We start from the raw sequence: 17,292 nt of genomic DNA on the forward strand, positions 1-17,292 counted from the left end.
CATAAGCTTCAATATATTTCTGTGGGAGCAAAGATGGAGCAACAGCTTACTGCTTGGATGAATCTATAGGAGATGAGGAGAGAGAAATGAAAGAGCCCAGATCTTTTAAGTTTAAAGTAGGATTTCAACAAGTGGATAACTGAGTGAATTCATTTTCTAGAACTGCCATAACAAAGTATAACAAACTGGGTAGCTTAAAACAACAGAAATTTGTTCTCTCACAGTTCAGGAGACCAAAAGTCTGCAACCAAGATATTGGCTAAGTTGGTTCCCTTCTGGAGTTTCTGAGAGATAAACCATCCCATGCCCCTCTCCTTGCTTCTGGTGATTCCTGGCAAGTCTTGGCCTTCCATGACTTGTGGAGGCATCACTTCAATCTCTGTCTTCACCTTCACATCACCTCCTTCTGTTTCTCTGTCTCTTATAAGGATACTCTTTTTGGATTTAGGGCCCACCCTAATCCAGTGCGATCCCAGTCCTAGCTAATTACATCTTCAAGGACACTATTTCCAAATTAGGTCATGTGGTGAGTTTCTGGGTGGCCACGAATTGTGTGGGAACACTATTCAACCCACTACAGTGGGCAAAGTACAATAATAAAGAAAATGCCTGAAGGCACAGAGGCATGAAAAGTTATTAGGTGGCTCAGGGTAATCAATTTAGAGTAAATAGAGTAAATTTTGAGTACTGTTCAGGTGATTCTAAGAAATTTGATTTGGTACAGATTTGGAAAAGCCTTGTGTGCTACACTAAGATGTTTAGACAGTCTTCTGTAGGCATTTGGCTGCTAGAAACCTATAAGTCTTTGAGTGGCCAGGGGCAGATCTGTATTTTTTAGGGAAGTGATATGTAAAACTGTTGGTTGGAAGACTAGTTTGAAGACTGAGGTAACAGATGGTGGGTTCCTGAACAAAAAGTGTGGTAGTGACTCTAGACTGGTAATGACAGAACTTTATACCTGGTAAAATGAGTAGAATTAAGAAGCAGGACTGGGGTGATTTTGAGATGGGCTTGGGAGGCAAGTTGATAGCCTATGACGTAACTAAGAATGTTCATGGGGGAGGAAAGATATAACATTAAATTTTTAGATGGAGAATTTCATTGAGCAGTCAATCAGCAGGTTTTTTTAACTTTTTTTTTTGATGTGGACCATTTTTAAAGTCTTTATTGAACTTGTTACAACATTGCTTCTGCTCTCTGTTTTGGTTTCCTGGCCTGGAGGCATGTGGGCTCCCAGCCCCCCTGCACCGGAAGGCGAAGTCCCAGTCAGCGGTTTTTTAGGAACACTTTCTAACATTATCCTAGGTATTTTGGAGATAAATATGCACAACCATGGTCCTGTTTCAAGAACTTTACCAGACATTTGGAGTCATGAGACTAATAAAAGTGAAGCAGAAAATAATTCAAATCAACATATAATCAGGTATAAACTTAGTAGTTCTGACTTAAACATACTACAGAGTTTAAGATTAGAAAAGGATCTATGTCATGTTGAGTGCTATAAGAAGCCTCATTTAGAAAGTGATACTGGGGGGGGATGAATTGGAAGATTGGGATTGACATATATACACTAACATGTATAAAATAGATGACTAATAAGAACCTGCTGTATAAATAAATAAATAAAAATTAAAAAAAAGAAAGTGGTACTGAATTTAGATTTGATAAGTCGTATTTAAGTTGGTTCAAAAGAGGATGGATAGCCTGACTAGAAAAGAGAGGGCAACCAAATACTAGACTGTGTTAAATTTGGAAAGGCATACGTAAAAATCTAGGATATGTAAAACCAACATAAGCTGTCTTGGAACATTAGGTAGGCAGATTGGTTACCACTGGGAGTGGGGCGGGGGAGGGAAAACACGTTTTCTTCTAGTTGTATTATCTTGACAGCCATATACAGTGCTGTTATTTTATTAGAGGGATCAAAGCCAATCTGGAAGCTTTTACCCAAATCCAAGTATGAGAGGATGAGAACAAGTACTACTAGAAAAGTTGTATTTTGTATATTTTTGGCTATTTCACATATATCTTAGTTCTTTGGCATACTGAACTTCTTGCATGTATTTTTATACCTTCTTCACTTTACCCCCTTCTACCTTACCCTTTATTTTCCTCATCAGAATTTAGCTCCAGGCAAACTCATGTGAGCCATCTAAAAATACCATATCTAAGAGCACAGGAAAAACTTGAGTGATGTGAAAAAATGGATGACGACGAGGACCACAATGACGAACTACCTCTAATGTTAGGAACTTTACATGTTACCTCCTTCAGTGTATACAGTACCCTTATATGAAGTAGTCACTATTATCCCCTAATTACAAGTGGAAACTGTGACTCAGAGAGGTTAAGCGGCTTGATCAAGTAGAGCAGCAAGAGAACCTAGATCCCTCTGTGTAGCCTTGATTTACAGTCACCGTGATACAGCATGTTGACTTACCTTCATCTTGTCGCGGTACATTAAATCTGGCTTGCGGATTCAGCTTCCTGAAGTGACTTACAATCACATCTCCTTCCTGTTCAAAAGTCCTCTGTGACCTTCTTATTCCTATAAAATTAAAATTAGGCATAGTTATTTCTGCGTTTCATCCAAGACCTCTCTAAAGGTAGGGACCGCCTGCATTTCTAGCCTCAACTTTTAACTACTTTCTTCCCAGTAGCCCATATCCAGTCCACGCTGTCCTTACCATAGTGCTCCCCACCTGCCCTTTCAGGAGCGTTTCCTCTTTTTTCTCTTGTCTGTGGACATTGTACTTTAGGTTTTATCTAGTTTTGATGCTATCTTCCAAGAGGCCTTGTTTGCTTCTCCATCCTTCCTCTTACTTTTATAGTGCTTTGTTTGCTGCTACTTACGCCACTTAATTTTTTGCTTGTTTTGTATGTTAGGTAATGTATAGTTATTTAAACTAGATTATAAACTTCTTGAAGGCAGAAGCTATGATTTTCTCATTTTTGTGGTATCTAGTACAGGGCCAGGTGCATCTTAAGCCTAGATAAGTAAAGAGTAAGGATGGAAATGAGTTCTGACCCCAAGTCTATAGTCAGTAATCCAGCTGCTTCCTGGCCAACTAGAGTAGAGGGGTTTCAAATCAGCAGGTTTGTTGAATACCCAGAAATGCCTGTGGCTGGAGAAAGCAGTTGCTGAGAGGATGAAGAAATTACTTTTGAACCTCTCAGCTACTGTTTTTCCAGTTACGTTCTGGAATGGCTGCATACCCCAGGGTACTTGTTAAAATGCAGATTCCAGAAAATGGTATCCAGAAATGTACCTTGTAGCAAGATTCCCAATTTATTTACTTATCATCTGAGATTTTTTAAATAGCAACATTACATAAATTTAAGGAAGTGCACAGATCATAAGTGTGTGACTTAATTTTCATGAAGAGAACACACCTACATAACCAGCACCAGATCAGGAAATACAGTGTAGCCTGCATTCCAGAAGCTGCTCCACTTATTCACTAGTTAATCCACCTCAATCCACCCGTCAAGGGTTTCCTGTGTTTTATGTACAGGAAGTTTCAGAACTTCTGCCTCAGTCCAGGCCTGCTCCTGGTCATGCAGATGTAACAAGCATTATTCCCCAAGGTACTTCCTCCTTTTTCTTCTCCCTCCCTTTGTTTTCTTGTCATCTTCCCTCCATACCAGCTTTCCCCTTCCATAATAAAAATTCATAAAAATTTTCTTCTAAAGAATTCTTGTAAGTTTCTCCTCGGTGTTGAACTCCTTAAGCCCTAAGATCATATTTTGGGAGTCTCCCCCTTCTATTGTAGGGTTCCAGAATTAGTCCACTAGGCATAGAAGATTCTTCTTTTTTTTTTTCTTATTTGGAAGATTGAAAGGATAAAAATTTCAAAGCATTTTGCCATTGATAATTTATTTTTTTCTGAACGAAAAGGTTATCTTATAAAATAGCTTACTACATTTTAAAGAAAAGAAAGGTACATATATTTTTAATTGCTTTAAGCATTAATTAAGGACTCAATATATATGGAATTCATATATACAAACTACATAAAATAGATAAGCAACAAGGATTTACTGTATAGCACAAGGAATTATACCCAATATCTTTTAATAACCTATAATGGAATATAATCTGCAAAAACCCTGAATCATTATGCTGTATACCTGAAACTAACACAGTATTGTAAGTCAACTATACTTCACTAAAAAAAGGACTCAATTGTAGAGTTTGTGATCATTTAACATTATCTTTAGATAAGTACACTACTGTATGGTGCAGACCTGGTTTACTAAGCAAATTAAAGCTGTAAACAGTTTTGACTGAGTTTTGTTTAGTTTGTTCAAGAAAATATCTTTAAGTGGACAATAGTACCTTGATTGTTTATATCCATAAAGATGATGCTAATTGCCAATATATTTTATCTTTTACTGAGTAGGTTTTCTGCTTTTGAAATTTTACTTGACAGTTAGAGTTATTCTATTTGAGAATTTGTTTTTAAATTTATACCTTCCTTCTCCCCCCAGTTTGATATTCAGGTTTTCACTATATTTTTAGGAACTGAAAGGAAACCATAAATAAGAAACTAACTTTATGAATACGTGTTGTTGTGATTTGTTAAAAAAAAAAAACATTGCAATAGCCACCAGATGATATATTAATTCCAATTAAGTAGGATAAATTAGAACTGTGCAGCCCTTGATTTTTTTTTAATATTTTCAAGAGAAAAAAATCCCAGTAAGTTGGTTTGTAGCACTTATGTAAATGATGTTATATTTTTATTTCTTAGGATTGAATATTCTTTGTGTCATTGATATTCTTTTTGGAAAATATTTTTTACAATATTGAAGACAATCACGTAGTAACTTCATTGAAAAGTAAGATGAGAGGATCTTAAAAGACTTCAGAGGTTATCTAATTCATTCTTCTGCCTTCAGACATGATAATTTTTTTTTTTCAGTCCCTTTATTCAGAACACCCATGCTGTCGATTCTTTTAGCACACTGGCCTCATATGATCATTTTTTCTCTTTGAATTCTATAACCTACCTATTCATTCCACTTAAACTGCTCATTTGGGAACTATTTACTTGAAACCTCATCAAAACTTGTAACATTTCCCAAAACCAAGCTCTCAAACTTGAAATTAGTATCATTGAATTCAGTTTCTTCTATTCTCTTAGGTTGTCTGTGCCCATGAACTCACTTCATTTCTGGTCACTCCCAGCATCCTTCTGTCTGGCTCCTGTACACCCATCACTCCCCTCAAAATCACACCAAGTTCACCAGGGCTTTCCACGTTGTTAAATCAGATGGACATTTCCACAGCATTTGCAAGCATTTCTTACTGTTCTAGAATATTATAAACTACTTGATGACAAGAGTAAAAATTTTGCCTTTCTTTAAAAGAACTTATTGTTCCCCAAATAATCCACAAATATTTTTGTAAACGTTGTAAAAGATTCAAATAATACAGAACTATGTAAAAGAAAATATGTAAGCCTCCTTTTTTAATACTCCTCTCTCAACTTGTAAAATTTGTTCCACAGTTAACAGTGGTTTACAATTTTGTGCAGATCTTTCCAGTTGCTTTTCTAAGCTTTTCCACACATGTCCACTTGTACAAAAAAAAATATATATGTGTGTGTGTGTGTGTGTGTGTGTGTGTGTGTGTGTATAATTTGTGTTTGTAAAAAGTCATTTCAAATTTCTCCCAGCAGTGCTGGCTGTTTTTGAAAAAAAGTACTTCCTGATTATAAGTGAAAAACTCATGGAAGAATTTTATTACAGATACGATGGAAAGACTCTCATTTGTTTCTGCTTGTTTTTTCCAGATAATGTTTCTTTGAAAATATAACTCTTTAGAATTGACAGAAAAGTGCAAAAGTCTTAAATCTATAAGATGAGTTTTGACTGGCCTTAAATAGCCAAGTACAAAATTTGTGAGTGCCTTTTTCCCCCTATTGTGTATTTCTGATTAAGAACAAATCTGAAGAATTTCTTATGAATTAGCCAGTTTTAAAAAAAGAGAGAAAGCACAGTTAGAAGAAGCTTTAGTCTTTACATAATGTATGTATTTATAGTGTCACAAACTCTCAATATGTGAAGGTAAGTTCACATTTTGATATTTGCAAGCTCTCATGTAAGATTTTTTAAATCTATAAAGAAAAAGCCAATGTTTTTAAAATGGAATTATATACAACAAAACCAATTTATATGTAAAAAATTCATTAAGTGTATACAAATACTCCCTTGTAATACTAATACACAAGTACATTTGTAATACATTAATTACTAATGATGGAATACACTTCCGAAATATCTGGAGAAACACGATTTTTTAAATTATATGCTTATAGTACATACTGATAACCACCAAATATCAATATTTTTCAGTCTCAATCTGAAAAGAGTAAACTCTGATTTTATTAATTTTAAATAACATTCATGCTACATAGCTGTTTAAAGCATCACTTTTTCTCTACGATTTATATATAAAATGTCCAGAGTTTAACTGTTCTTTATGCTATTTTGAGGAATTTAACTTCATATGTTAGCTTCATCTAAGATGTTAAAAAATATGGAGTTATTAATAGATGCTCTAGATTTTTAAAAATTCCTGAATTACACTGCATATACAGAGTTCTAAAATCATTTTACATTTCACTTTAGGGTTTAAATACATTTTGTATTTAAATTGCTTTAAAATATGTAGAAGCAAGTGTTTGAAGCCTGTTCTCTTTTTTAAAAATAACAAATATTCTGTATTCTATAAATGATATATCCTTTTTCCTGATACAGTGTTATTCATGTTAGTTTTAAGTCCAGAATCCTAACATTCTAAATCTGTATGTGATTAAGATACAGATTAAATGTTATAGACAGTATTATAATAGTTTAAGAGCATTAACTGTTTATTAATTAATTATTAAATTTTATTACAAGAGGTAGAATTTGAGTTGGCATTAAATCAAGCTGAATTTTGGTTATCCAGTAAGAATAAAGATCATTTCTTGATATGGGTCAGGGAAAAAAAAAAAGGAACAGCCTTAAGAACCCATATAGAGGTGGAAATGAGGATAGGATGTTTGGGGGCCATAATTTTTTTTTTCACTGAGGTGTAATCTTTTTTAATAGAAATAGTGTGAGAATAAATGGACTTAATGTGGCATCCCAATCATGTCTACCTCCATACCCCTTCCCAGTAAGATTAAACTCCTTCCCATCCTCTGTTAATTTCCTTGTCACAGTCTACCTGATTAAAATCCTCTCCCAGTGTTCCTAATTTATCTCAACATAATCTCCATCGAAATACCCTGTTTACAGTTAACCATCTTTGGAGTCTTTTCCTTCCATTTCACCCTACAGTAATTTTCACCTTTTATATTTCTCTAGAATTCACTGAACACATAGCTAAACTGATAGCCAAAATTATAGTCCTTACTAAATACCATGTAATTTAGTAGCTAATTTTATTAACTTCTGATCTGTTCAATCCTATAGCAGTCCTCAGTAAGAAAGATTCTATTATTATCCCCATTTACAAAGGAGGCAACTCAAGCCCAGACTCAAATCTTGGTCTACTAATTCTAGAGTGTTTTAAGTACACTGCCCTCATTTTATTTTATCTATATGGTTAGAGATCTCTTTATGCAAATGTTACTGTGTTTCCTTTTGAGCAAAAACACCACGTTTTATATTTACTTGTTTTCTCATTTTATGGAATACAGTATCTCTTTTAAGTACTGAGTAGACAGTTGCTGGCTTGATTTCTTAATTGCTTGATTCAAAAGTGTTTGACTTAATTGCCAAGGGCTTTGGCCTCTAAGCAATTTTAAATTTTCAAAGCTTTGTGGGCAGTAGACTGATGAAAGTGGTGATTTTCGAAGATTTAGCTAGAAGTGAGAGATTGGAGTGTAAAGATTAGAGCATCTGTAATCCAAGCATGATATAATAAACGTTCAGACACAATCAGTTGTGTCAAGGTAACAGAAAAATGGCAAATGTAGAATAGGAAGTGTTCACTGGCTCTATGATTGATGCAGACATAAATGCTAAAGTTGAAACTTGGTCATTAGAAGAATGGTTGCATTGTTGACAGGAACATAGAAGTCTAGCAAGTCTGGCAAAGATAAATTATTTTGTGTGGAGAATACTGACATTTGTTTGAAAAAATTTTGGTTTTAGAGTGTTAGGACATTCAAGTGGGATATTCAAGTAGATATATCCAATTAGTAGTTACTCCATAAAATGTGACACTATAGACCTGTCTGAGAAGGAGTCTTTCATACGAAAGAGCTATTGAATTCAAGAGTATGAATCATCCAAAGGAGAAAATGTGAAAAGAGAATAGAACGTCATGGACAAATAGTGTAACTTTTCTATATTTCAATTATAGAGTCCTTACTAATTAAAGTACATGTTACCATTTTTAATGACCTCTTTATTTTAATAAACCCATGAATACCTAGATTTTTAGATTCATGTATTCCCAATTGAATGTAAATGTTCTATATATTAGTATAAATACTGGAATGTATATATTTACTATGAATTTGAACTTTGAAATAACTAAATTTTTACTATACATTATATCTGTTATAAAGTTTTGATCTCCTTTTGCATAAGAACACACAGCAAACAAGAAATGCTGTTGTTCTTCCTTCAAAATATATCCAGGGTCAGATCACTTGTTATCACCTACCATCAATCTGCTTTACACTACCAGCATCTTCTATCTGGATTACTGTAGTAACCTCCATCTCATCTCTTTGCTTTCATCCTTGCTCCATTATACTCTATTCTCAGCATAGCTCACATTACTCTTCTGCTCAAAACTTACCTATTAAGGCTTCCCATGTGACTCAGAGTAAAATCTAAGGCCTCACCAATACACTGACCTTTCTGGTCCCTGAACACATTTCTACCTAAGGCCTTTGCGCCAGCCATGATTTCCCTTTGCCTGGTGTGTGCTTCCCTCAAAATCAGTATCACTAATACTGTATACAATTAATTTTATATTATTTATATATACTTATGTGTATTATGTACTTATGTTGTTTTTTTGTCTTTCTCTGGCTCTCTCCCCAACACACACATGTGTGCACAAACACTAGACTGTAAACCCCATGAGGCCAGGGATATTTGCTCTGTTCACTGTTAATCTCAAGTGCCTAGAAATGTACCTATCACATATTAGACAATAAATACCAGTTGAATAAATAAATATAACAGCAGCCAACACTTAATGAAGGCTTACTTCATGTCATACTTTTCTAAAGCTTTAAATTATTCCAGCATCCTTGCTTTACTGATACGGAAACTGAACCATAGGTCGGTTAAGTAACACGCCCCATCTCACACCGCTAGCAGCCTGGTTTCTAGCCAGAGTTCCCAGCCATCAGTGTGGTACTTCTGTTGAAGATGATCGCTGTGTTTGGTGCTATAAAGTTTTTATGGAAGAACCAGAAGTTGTATATTAGCCTCTACATGCAAAATACTTCTCATATATCTGGATTCACATTGTTAGTATACAATGATTAAATATACAGATGAATGCCATTACTTTGAAGCCTTGAAATATTAAGCTTAAAGAAATAGAGAATCACACCAAGAATTTGATGTCTCATTTGCCAAATGAGCAGGCTCAACCAGTTACATCCATCATTAATTAAAGCCAATCTCAAGGCCTGCAGAGCCGTGGTACTGTCAACAGTGTTATATGGATCTAATATCTGAATCCTTATCAGCATCAATTTCATTTTTTAGACAGGTTTCATTTATCATACCATTGTGCTATATTTCACATCAAATGTCAAGATAAAGTCTCTGATGTCAAAGACATAGAGGCAGTGATTTTCCAGGCTTGCTCATCAGAATGCAGTGATCCTGGACATTCGGAGAAAATGGATGACACTGAACTTTTAAAGCAGTTGGCATTAGGTGAACTTCAGAGCAAGTATCATTCTTAAGACAATATAAGAGAAGTTTCAAGGACTAAAGCTATCTGAAGAACTGGACTAGAAAAACTGTCATAGCAGGTAGTCCAGCATGACTGGGACGCAGACTGAGCAGTGTTTTACTCATGTTTCAATCAGTGAGGCAGTGACAGGAAAAAGTACCAAGTACAAACAGTGATCAAAGGATGATCTAATAGATATGCTAAAAGATTCATAATTAAGGAAAACTTGCCTAGCCACCCAGGGTACTTTCATCCATGTGAAGATGCTTCCATCTATAGGATTATCAAAGATTATCATGTGAGCACTAAGAGTGAAAATGTGAATGTCCATTTTCACAGATAAGCCAAAAAAGAGGAAAAATATAAGAGACTATGCTTCAAAAGACAGTGGTCCTTTTCTTGTTTATTTTTTGTTTAAATGCATTTTATAGATTTTTCTTGATAATACCATCTTTTTATCACCTAGTAGCCCCATAAGTAACAAAAAATGATCTGTACCAGGGAAATGAATTAAAGAGAGGTTAAATGGCTTTCCTGGGGGAAAACATTTAATTTATTTGCAAAGCTAGAATAGGGCAGAAGAGAAACTCTGTTCCTGATGCATTTCTTACACCAATCACAGATGATGCAAAATATTCAGTGATATGAAATGAGTGATTTTATTTTTAACACAGAATCATGTAAATTTTAAGCTACATTAGTTGTTTTGTTGTTGTTGTTCTTGAATTTTAGATTACATTTACAATAATGACATGAGAATAGTAATGTTCCTTGATGGTTGTTTTTTTTCCCAAAGATAAAAAGGAAAAAAGCCCACATTTTTTTTTAAATTATACTTTTCATATATATCTGATATGACAGAGTTACCAAAACTTTTGCATTGTAGATTTACATATTCAGTTCATCTCACATCAAAAGCTGTTCTGTTGGATTTTAAAATGAAGAATATAACATAACTTTTCATTTTGAACTTACTACTTTAGTTACCAAAAAAATTCTATGAGAGTAATTATACTGTGCATTTCAAATTTTCTTTCATTAGTGAATAAAAGAAAATCTATAATAAGGCTAGAAATGTGTTCTCAGGAAAATATTAATTACTAAAATTGCTTAGAAGCTGAGTCATAGGGCCTTTTAAGTTTTTGCCTACACTTGGAAGAAACTTAGTCTTACTGCATTGTCACATTTTTTACCTCTTAACATTTTGAAAGCACAGTGAATATGAGAAGCCCTCTCATCAGTCATATTATCAGTTTTGTTCAAAAAGTAAAAGGTGCTTCTCCAAACATAGTTTATCCCCAGTAGCTGTCTTACTAGTGTCTGGGGCTTCGGGTTGTTTTGTAGTATCTGCAGAGTCTTCCAGCTCTGCACTCTGTGTTCTCATTGGCTGACCTTCTAGGGAGGGCCAATTATAATGAACTATTTCAGCATATTCTGCTGAGGATTTCCTTAGTATCGATTGGAGCTTTTTGTTCTTGGTGTTCTGTTTTGTTACTTTTTCTCCCCCTCCTCTCCCCGCTTTACAATATGTGAACTACCAGTCTTATTGACACTGTAATTCAGGTCAAGCTCATAAGGACAGCCATTTCTTCACTGTACTAGCAGGGCTGACAACTTTTTGTAGAGAAGGGTTTGATTAAGACCAATCATACCCTTCCTAGCCTGGGGAAATCAAACACAGTGGCCTTCTTGGCCACCAGGATATAGATAATACCTATTTATATCTCTTAGGTAAATCCAGGAGGACTTCACCTAGCTATTATATGATCTATATCACATCTGCCATTTGGTGTAGCAGCCTAGCAAGAACTAGTGCTACCTCAGAGAAGTTTATGTAGTTTGATGAATAAAAAGAGGACCCCTAAGGAAAGGGCTAGGAATATGTAACTGTCAAGAAATGGAGAAATCTTTTATTAGGATGTCAGAGTGCTAAGTACCTCGGGATTTCCACTCGTTTTGTGCACCAGCAGGTGACCCGGATACTCCCATTTGCCAGCAGAAGCCCACCTGCCTGCCCGTCTGCCTACCTGCCTGCTCTCACACTTTGTTTTTACTATAAGACTCAAGTAATTGGTTCCATCTTAAGCAAGATTATAGTGTCATACAGTGGGAAGATCATTATAGTGTCATACAGTGGGAAGATCACAGAATGCCTTTAAGTACTTCTATTAAATTTAACACTAAATAAATAAGATAGTATATCTTAATAGTTCGAAAGAATCTCTTCCTGGATGTTAGTATTCTCAGAAAGAAACTGAGAAGGAAATAATAAAGATGATTTCATTTTAGTTCTGGGTACCTGGGCATACCAAGGAGACTCAGGCCTAGGGTGTCATTACTGCATTCCTACTAACTAATATATCTTAAAATAGCATCTTCTTTATTTAGAATTACATGGTTAAAAAAAAAGAAGGATTGATTCTATCATATATAGAAAACGGATCCCTCATTGTCTATAGGCTTTGATCAGGAAAGCAGTGGCTCTTCTACTGGCAAATCTTAAATAGGCAAGATTAACTTTTTTTTTCTTTCTTTTTAAAAAGACTTTATTTTTTTAAGATCAGTTTTAGGTTTACAACAAAGTTGAGAGGAAGGTACTGAGATTGCTTATATATCCCCTGACCTCATACATTTATAGTCTCTCCCATTATCAATATCACTCACCAAAATGGTTTTGTTTTTTTGTTTGTTTTTTTACCAAGGACAAACCTACACTGACACATCATAATCACCCAAAGTGTATAGTTTACCTTAGAGTTCACTCTTGGTGGTGTACATTCTATGGGTGGAAACTTAGATTACTGATTTCAGATCTTTCTTCTTTTCTAATATATGCATTCAATGCTATGAATATCCCCCAAGCACTGTTTTCATTACATTCCACAATTTTGATAAGTTGTTTTTCATTTTCATTTAGTCGAAATATTTTTAAATGTCTCTTGAGATTTCTTCTTTAACCCATTTGTTATTTAGAAGTGTTTTGTTTTTTTTTTGTGGGAGGGATGAGAATTAATTACTTAAACTTAAAGACATAAGTTTATTTAAGAGCAATGAGAGAACTCTTTTGACTTCTTGGAAGTGTTGCCAAAGAAAATACAGGATTTTCATCCTACATTCTGATTTTATGTTGATAATAAATCATCATGTTTTCTTCTTTTTGCTATTGCAGTACTTCTGTTGCAAAGAATGAGAGTCATATGCTAGACGAGTGAGAGATTATCACTTAAATATTTTCTTAAATTTCAAGTGTCTGCTCTTCTTGTACTGGGAGATAGTAAATAAGGGACTGAAAAAAGCTGAAAGGATTCACACAGGTAATTTTTCATGACGTATGCAAGAAGGGGGAAAGAAAATGAGCAAATAAAATTTCATAACTAATTTGAGTCAAACTGCATGAAAAGACTGGACAGAAAGAATTCATGTAGATGGTAAATTATAATCACAACAGCATTTCCTTTAGCTGTTGACAAGCTCTTGGTTCATTCTGCAGTCATGTACTTTAAAAATGAAAGAAGGGACCAAAAGTGCTTTTGTGGATTTGACCTTGAACTGAAACTGTCATTTGGGTAACAGCAGGCACTATCAAACCTTAGTCTTCGTTTGCCATTTTCTTGGTGTCATAAATGCTTCTTTTTAAATAAGTTACATTTTTTTCAGTGATCAGAATTCAGAATCACATCTCTCTGGGATTGGTGTGAGCACTTTTTTTTTTCTTGTAAGGAACTTATGCCAAAGCATACCTACTTTGTTACAGTTATTAGAATTAAATGATATTGCATGTAGAGCTTGTGTTAAACACAATGAGTGCTTGATAAATGGTAGTTGTTATTAGCACTTGGTATGGTTGTATTTGTTATTATCTATGCTGTTACAGTTATTAGAATAAAACCTTCATTTCTTAGTTCTGAAGATCTTAGTGTTTCTAATCAGATGAAGTAATGTCAAGCACATGGCTTATAGTATTTTATTTGTCTTGCTACACTACTGTCATTGATTGGTAAATATTTAATAGAATAAAAAGAAAACACACATAATAGGATTCCTCAGAAGCTATAATGTGAATAAACCAGAAACGGCTATTTTTTAGTCAGTTTGCTTGAAGCTGTGATTTAAAAATATATCCAAACACAACTTTGGATGAGGCAGCTGCACTACAAATGACCGAGAAATTAGAGATGGAAACAAAGACAGTTTAGATCAGAGTATCAAGAGTAGCCTTTGCACGGAAATACCAAGACAGAATTGATGACAATATACACAAGACTGTATATGCTTCTGCAAGATCGTAGGAATCATCTAATCCAGTTCCTAGTTTTCTAGATGAGGGGATATTGAATATCTGAGAGATTTGGTGACATGCCCAGGGTTGAGGACAAGATGGAATAACTTCGTCACTCCTAGTTAAATACTCTTTCCATTAAAGCAGAAATACTGTGGGAATCAGCAAAATATCCTGGATGGAGATTTTTGTCAAATTTCTATAACTGACTGGTATCAACTAATAGAGTTCTTACTAGGTATAGGACACTGTACATTTCTCAATGGGGTTAAACGATTATAGTAATTATATTTTGAAAAAAATCAGTTGAAATTCTCTAATAAAATGAATGCATTGATAAAGCTATCTCCTTATTTTTAAAACTTTGATAATGTGGAAAAGAGTCATATAACTTTTGATAGGTCATTTTCTACTTACTTTGAAGGATGGAGAGTCATTAGACTTAGTTGCTCTAATTTGTACCTTATGCTTATATTAAGTACATTTTACAGTAACTCTGGAAGAATCATTACATTGTGCGTATGTGTTTGTGGTAAAACCTTTTAACAAATTATATTAAGTTTACTTCTGATGTTAGGTTGCTTTCTACAGTTTACAGTTACATCAGCCAGCAACATTTTCATCTGTTATTTCTAGTTAACTATAATTATTTTATTCAAAAATAACTAATAATTATTTTATTCAAAAACTATAAATAAAGGCTTAATTCATAGATTCATCCATTGTTTATCTTCAAGGCATAAAACATACAATACAAAGAAAAAAATCTACCCAAGATCTGCTTTTGCCCGGATTGTAATTTTCGCTTCTTTGTCTTGTTTTATAGAGCTACATCCATGGGAGCAGCCAGGCTCAATTCGTGGCAGAGTCACACATTATTCTGCTACTAAGTATCCTTTAAAACACAGATGGACTGAAAAGGACAAAGCAAAGCTGCATGCTATCAAATTGATTTTTTTCTAATATCAAGACTTTCAAGACATTAAATTTTAAACTTTACCATTTGACTAATTTTCTAATTCCTATGATTATTTTTTCTTGCATTGTAATTTTTTGAATTCTGAATCACTAACAGACTGTAATTTTCTCTCTCTCTTTTTTTTAACTGACTACTGAATTATGACGAATAGCTTTTGCTCTGCATTGATTATCTCTGGCTAGAGTTTTTTGTGACGTTGTATGGTTTTCCCCTTTAGGATCTTAATGGGGAGAAAAAAGTGTCCTATGATATAAAAAGCAGGATAAAAAAATTATCTTAGTACTGGTTCCCTTAAATATTATAGTAAGTGAGAAGAGGGAGATTTAGGATAATTCGACATCTTTTTGGAACATGGCAGACTAAATGTTATGAATCAGATAACAGTACAATTTATGGTTTAGAGGTGGAAGGGTAAAGAAGATAGCAGGATAGGAAAGAGCTAAGGTTCATGTCTAAAAACTAAATATTACTAGAATGAAGTAAGGTTACTTTTGGGGCAAAAGACTGTACTTTGGGGGAACACTGACATTTGTGTGAGTCCTGTGGAAATATTTGTATGTTAAATTTAGTGTTGAAAGTGTTGAGTCATTATCGGGATTTAGAGTGTGCCTTATAGTGTCATTTATAAAATTTGATTACTCTCCTGGTTACTGAGATTCATATTCAAATGAAGCAGTCTAGACCAAATTTTCCAGTATTTGATGTAACCATAACTATTTTAAACCTTTAAGGATTCTTAGGACTCACCTAGGCCAAAACTTTATTTTATAGCTAGGAAAACTAAAACCGACAAGATTTAATGGACTTGCCTTAGGTTGGAGGAAGAACTAGGATTAGAATTGTTTTGTTTTGTTTTTAATAGTCTACTGGTTGTACAGGTTTTATATATATTATTGTATTATTATTTATAGGATTTCATGAATAAGTGTCAGTCATGACATCTTGAAGTTTTAAATTTTATTCTGGGTGGAAAAGACTATCTTTTAATAGCATTAAAGCTTTGTATTTTATTACTTTGTTGTGCTATAACAGTGCACTCTTTAATCCACCTAGCAAATATGTATATGCCACCTTTAGTTCTCCTTTACTTGCATAATATGTTCTAGACAGTGCATCAGGTGCCAGGATATACTGAGACTTGTATTAACTATAGTGGAGGAAAGGAGTGGGAGGTTCTTAAAAGCACTCCCAATTCTCAAGAAACTCACAAACTTCCTCATTTGTAACACCAGGTTTAGTAAACTAACCGCACGGCACCTCTGTGTGGAATATGAGATAGCTAGCACAAAGAAACCATCTAGCACTCACTAAAGGCTTTGGTTTTTCCTGTTGTATTTTTTCCCATCTTTCTCACTCAAAACTTTGCTGGTCATAGATACCATGCATAAACATTTACTGGTTGATTCTTTTAACATTTGGCAAAGGCGTAGATGACCAGAAACAAAACAAACAAAACAAAAACATAGTCCTATGGTATTTATCAGAGTTCTAAAGGTTATACTGGGAACATAATGGATTAATTTTTCTGGAGTGTGATTCACTGAGCCCATTAATCATGTGTAATTAACAAGATAGCAAAATGATACCTTTGGAAGATCTGACTTTGGAAATGAAGCTTTAAATGAGATTTTAAGACTCCATTTTCTATTAGAGGGGAACTAAACACTATCTTTTTGAAACTCACCAAACAACATCGACCATCTTCTTCCTCTGTATCAGTTCTCAACATTTTTATTCCTTTCATCCTTGGCTACTCATACTTGAGTGCATTTCATGGAACTGTGCATATCTGTAACCCATTCCTTGCATTTACTTAATTACCTATGTGCTTTGTGGCTTCACAATTAAGAAGGTACTATGATGAGTATTTTTTGCTCTAGTCTGTCTCAGATTGTTTACTTAAATGTAGGTATTTCCAATTCCATTCTCAAATTTTGTGATCTTGATAAGTTAACTACGTGGTTTCTCTTTTCCAGCTTTCATAGGATAAGAGATTAATACTTTCTGCACATTTAGAGGGAATTGAGGTGAGGAAATAAAATATTTGCAAATGCATTTCTAGGAACATCTCATCCTTATTAAAAAAATTAAGGGTAATGCCATATTTGC

General features: G+C 34.2%; 1 protein-coding gene across 6 annotated transcripts in view; it reads left to right on the forward strand.

Annotated features, from left to right (window-relative positions):
- The window catches only part of TUSC3 (tumor suppressor candidate 3), a 182,134-nt gene that overhangs the window by 138,481 nt on the left and 26,361 nt on the right, over nt 1–17,292 (forward strand). For 3 of the 6 annotated variants that reach the window (XM_067721965.1, XM_067721964.1, XM_067721966.1), the window contains exon 7: nt 15,031–15,094. The exons of the other annotated variants lie outside the window; for them this stretch is intronic. In XM_067721965.1, the coding sequence (XP_067578066.1) occupies nt 15,031–15,094 (64 nt within the window). The remainder of the gene's footprint in view (nt 1–15,030; nt 15,095–17,292) is intronic. 6 annotated transcript variants of the gene reach the window in all.

This window comes from Pseudorca crassidens, chromosome 21 (assembly GCF_039906515.1).
Source record: "Pseudorca crassidens isolate mPseCra1 chromosome 21, mPseCra1.hap1, whole genome shotgun sequence".
Lineage (NCBI taxonomy): Eukaryota > Metazoa > Chordata > Mammalia > Artiodactyla > Delphinidae > Pseudorca > Pseudorca crassidens.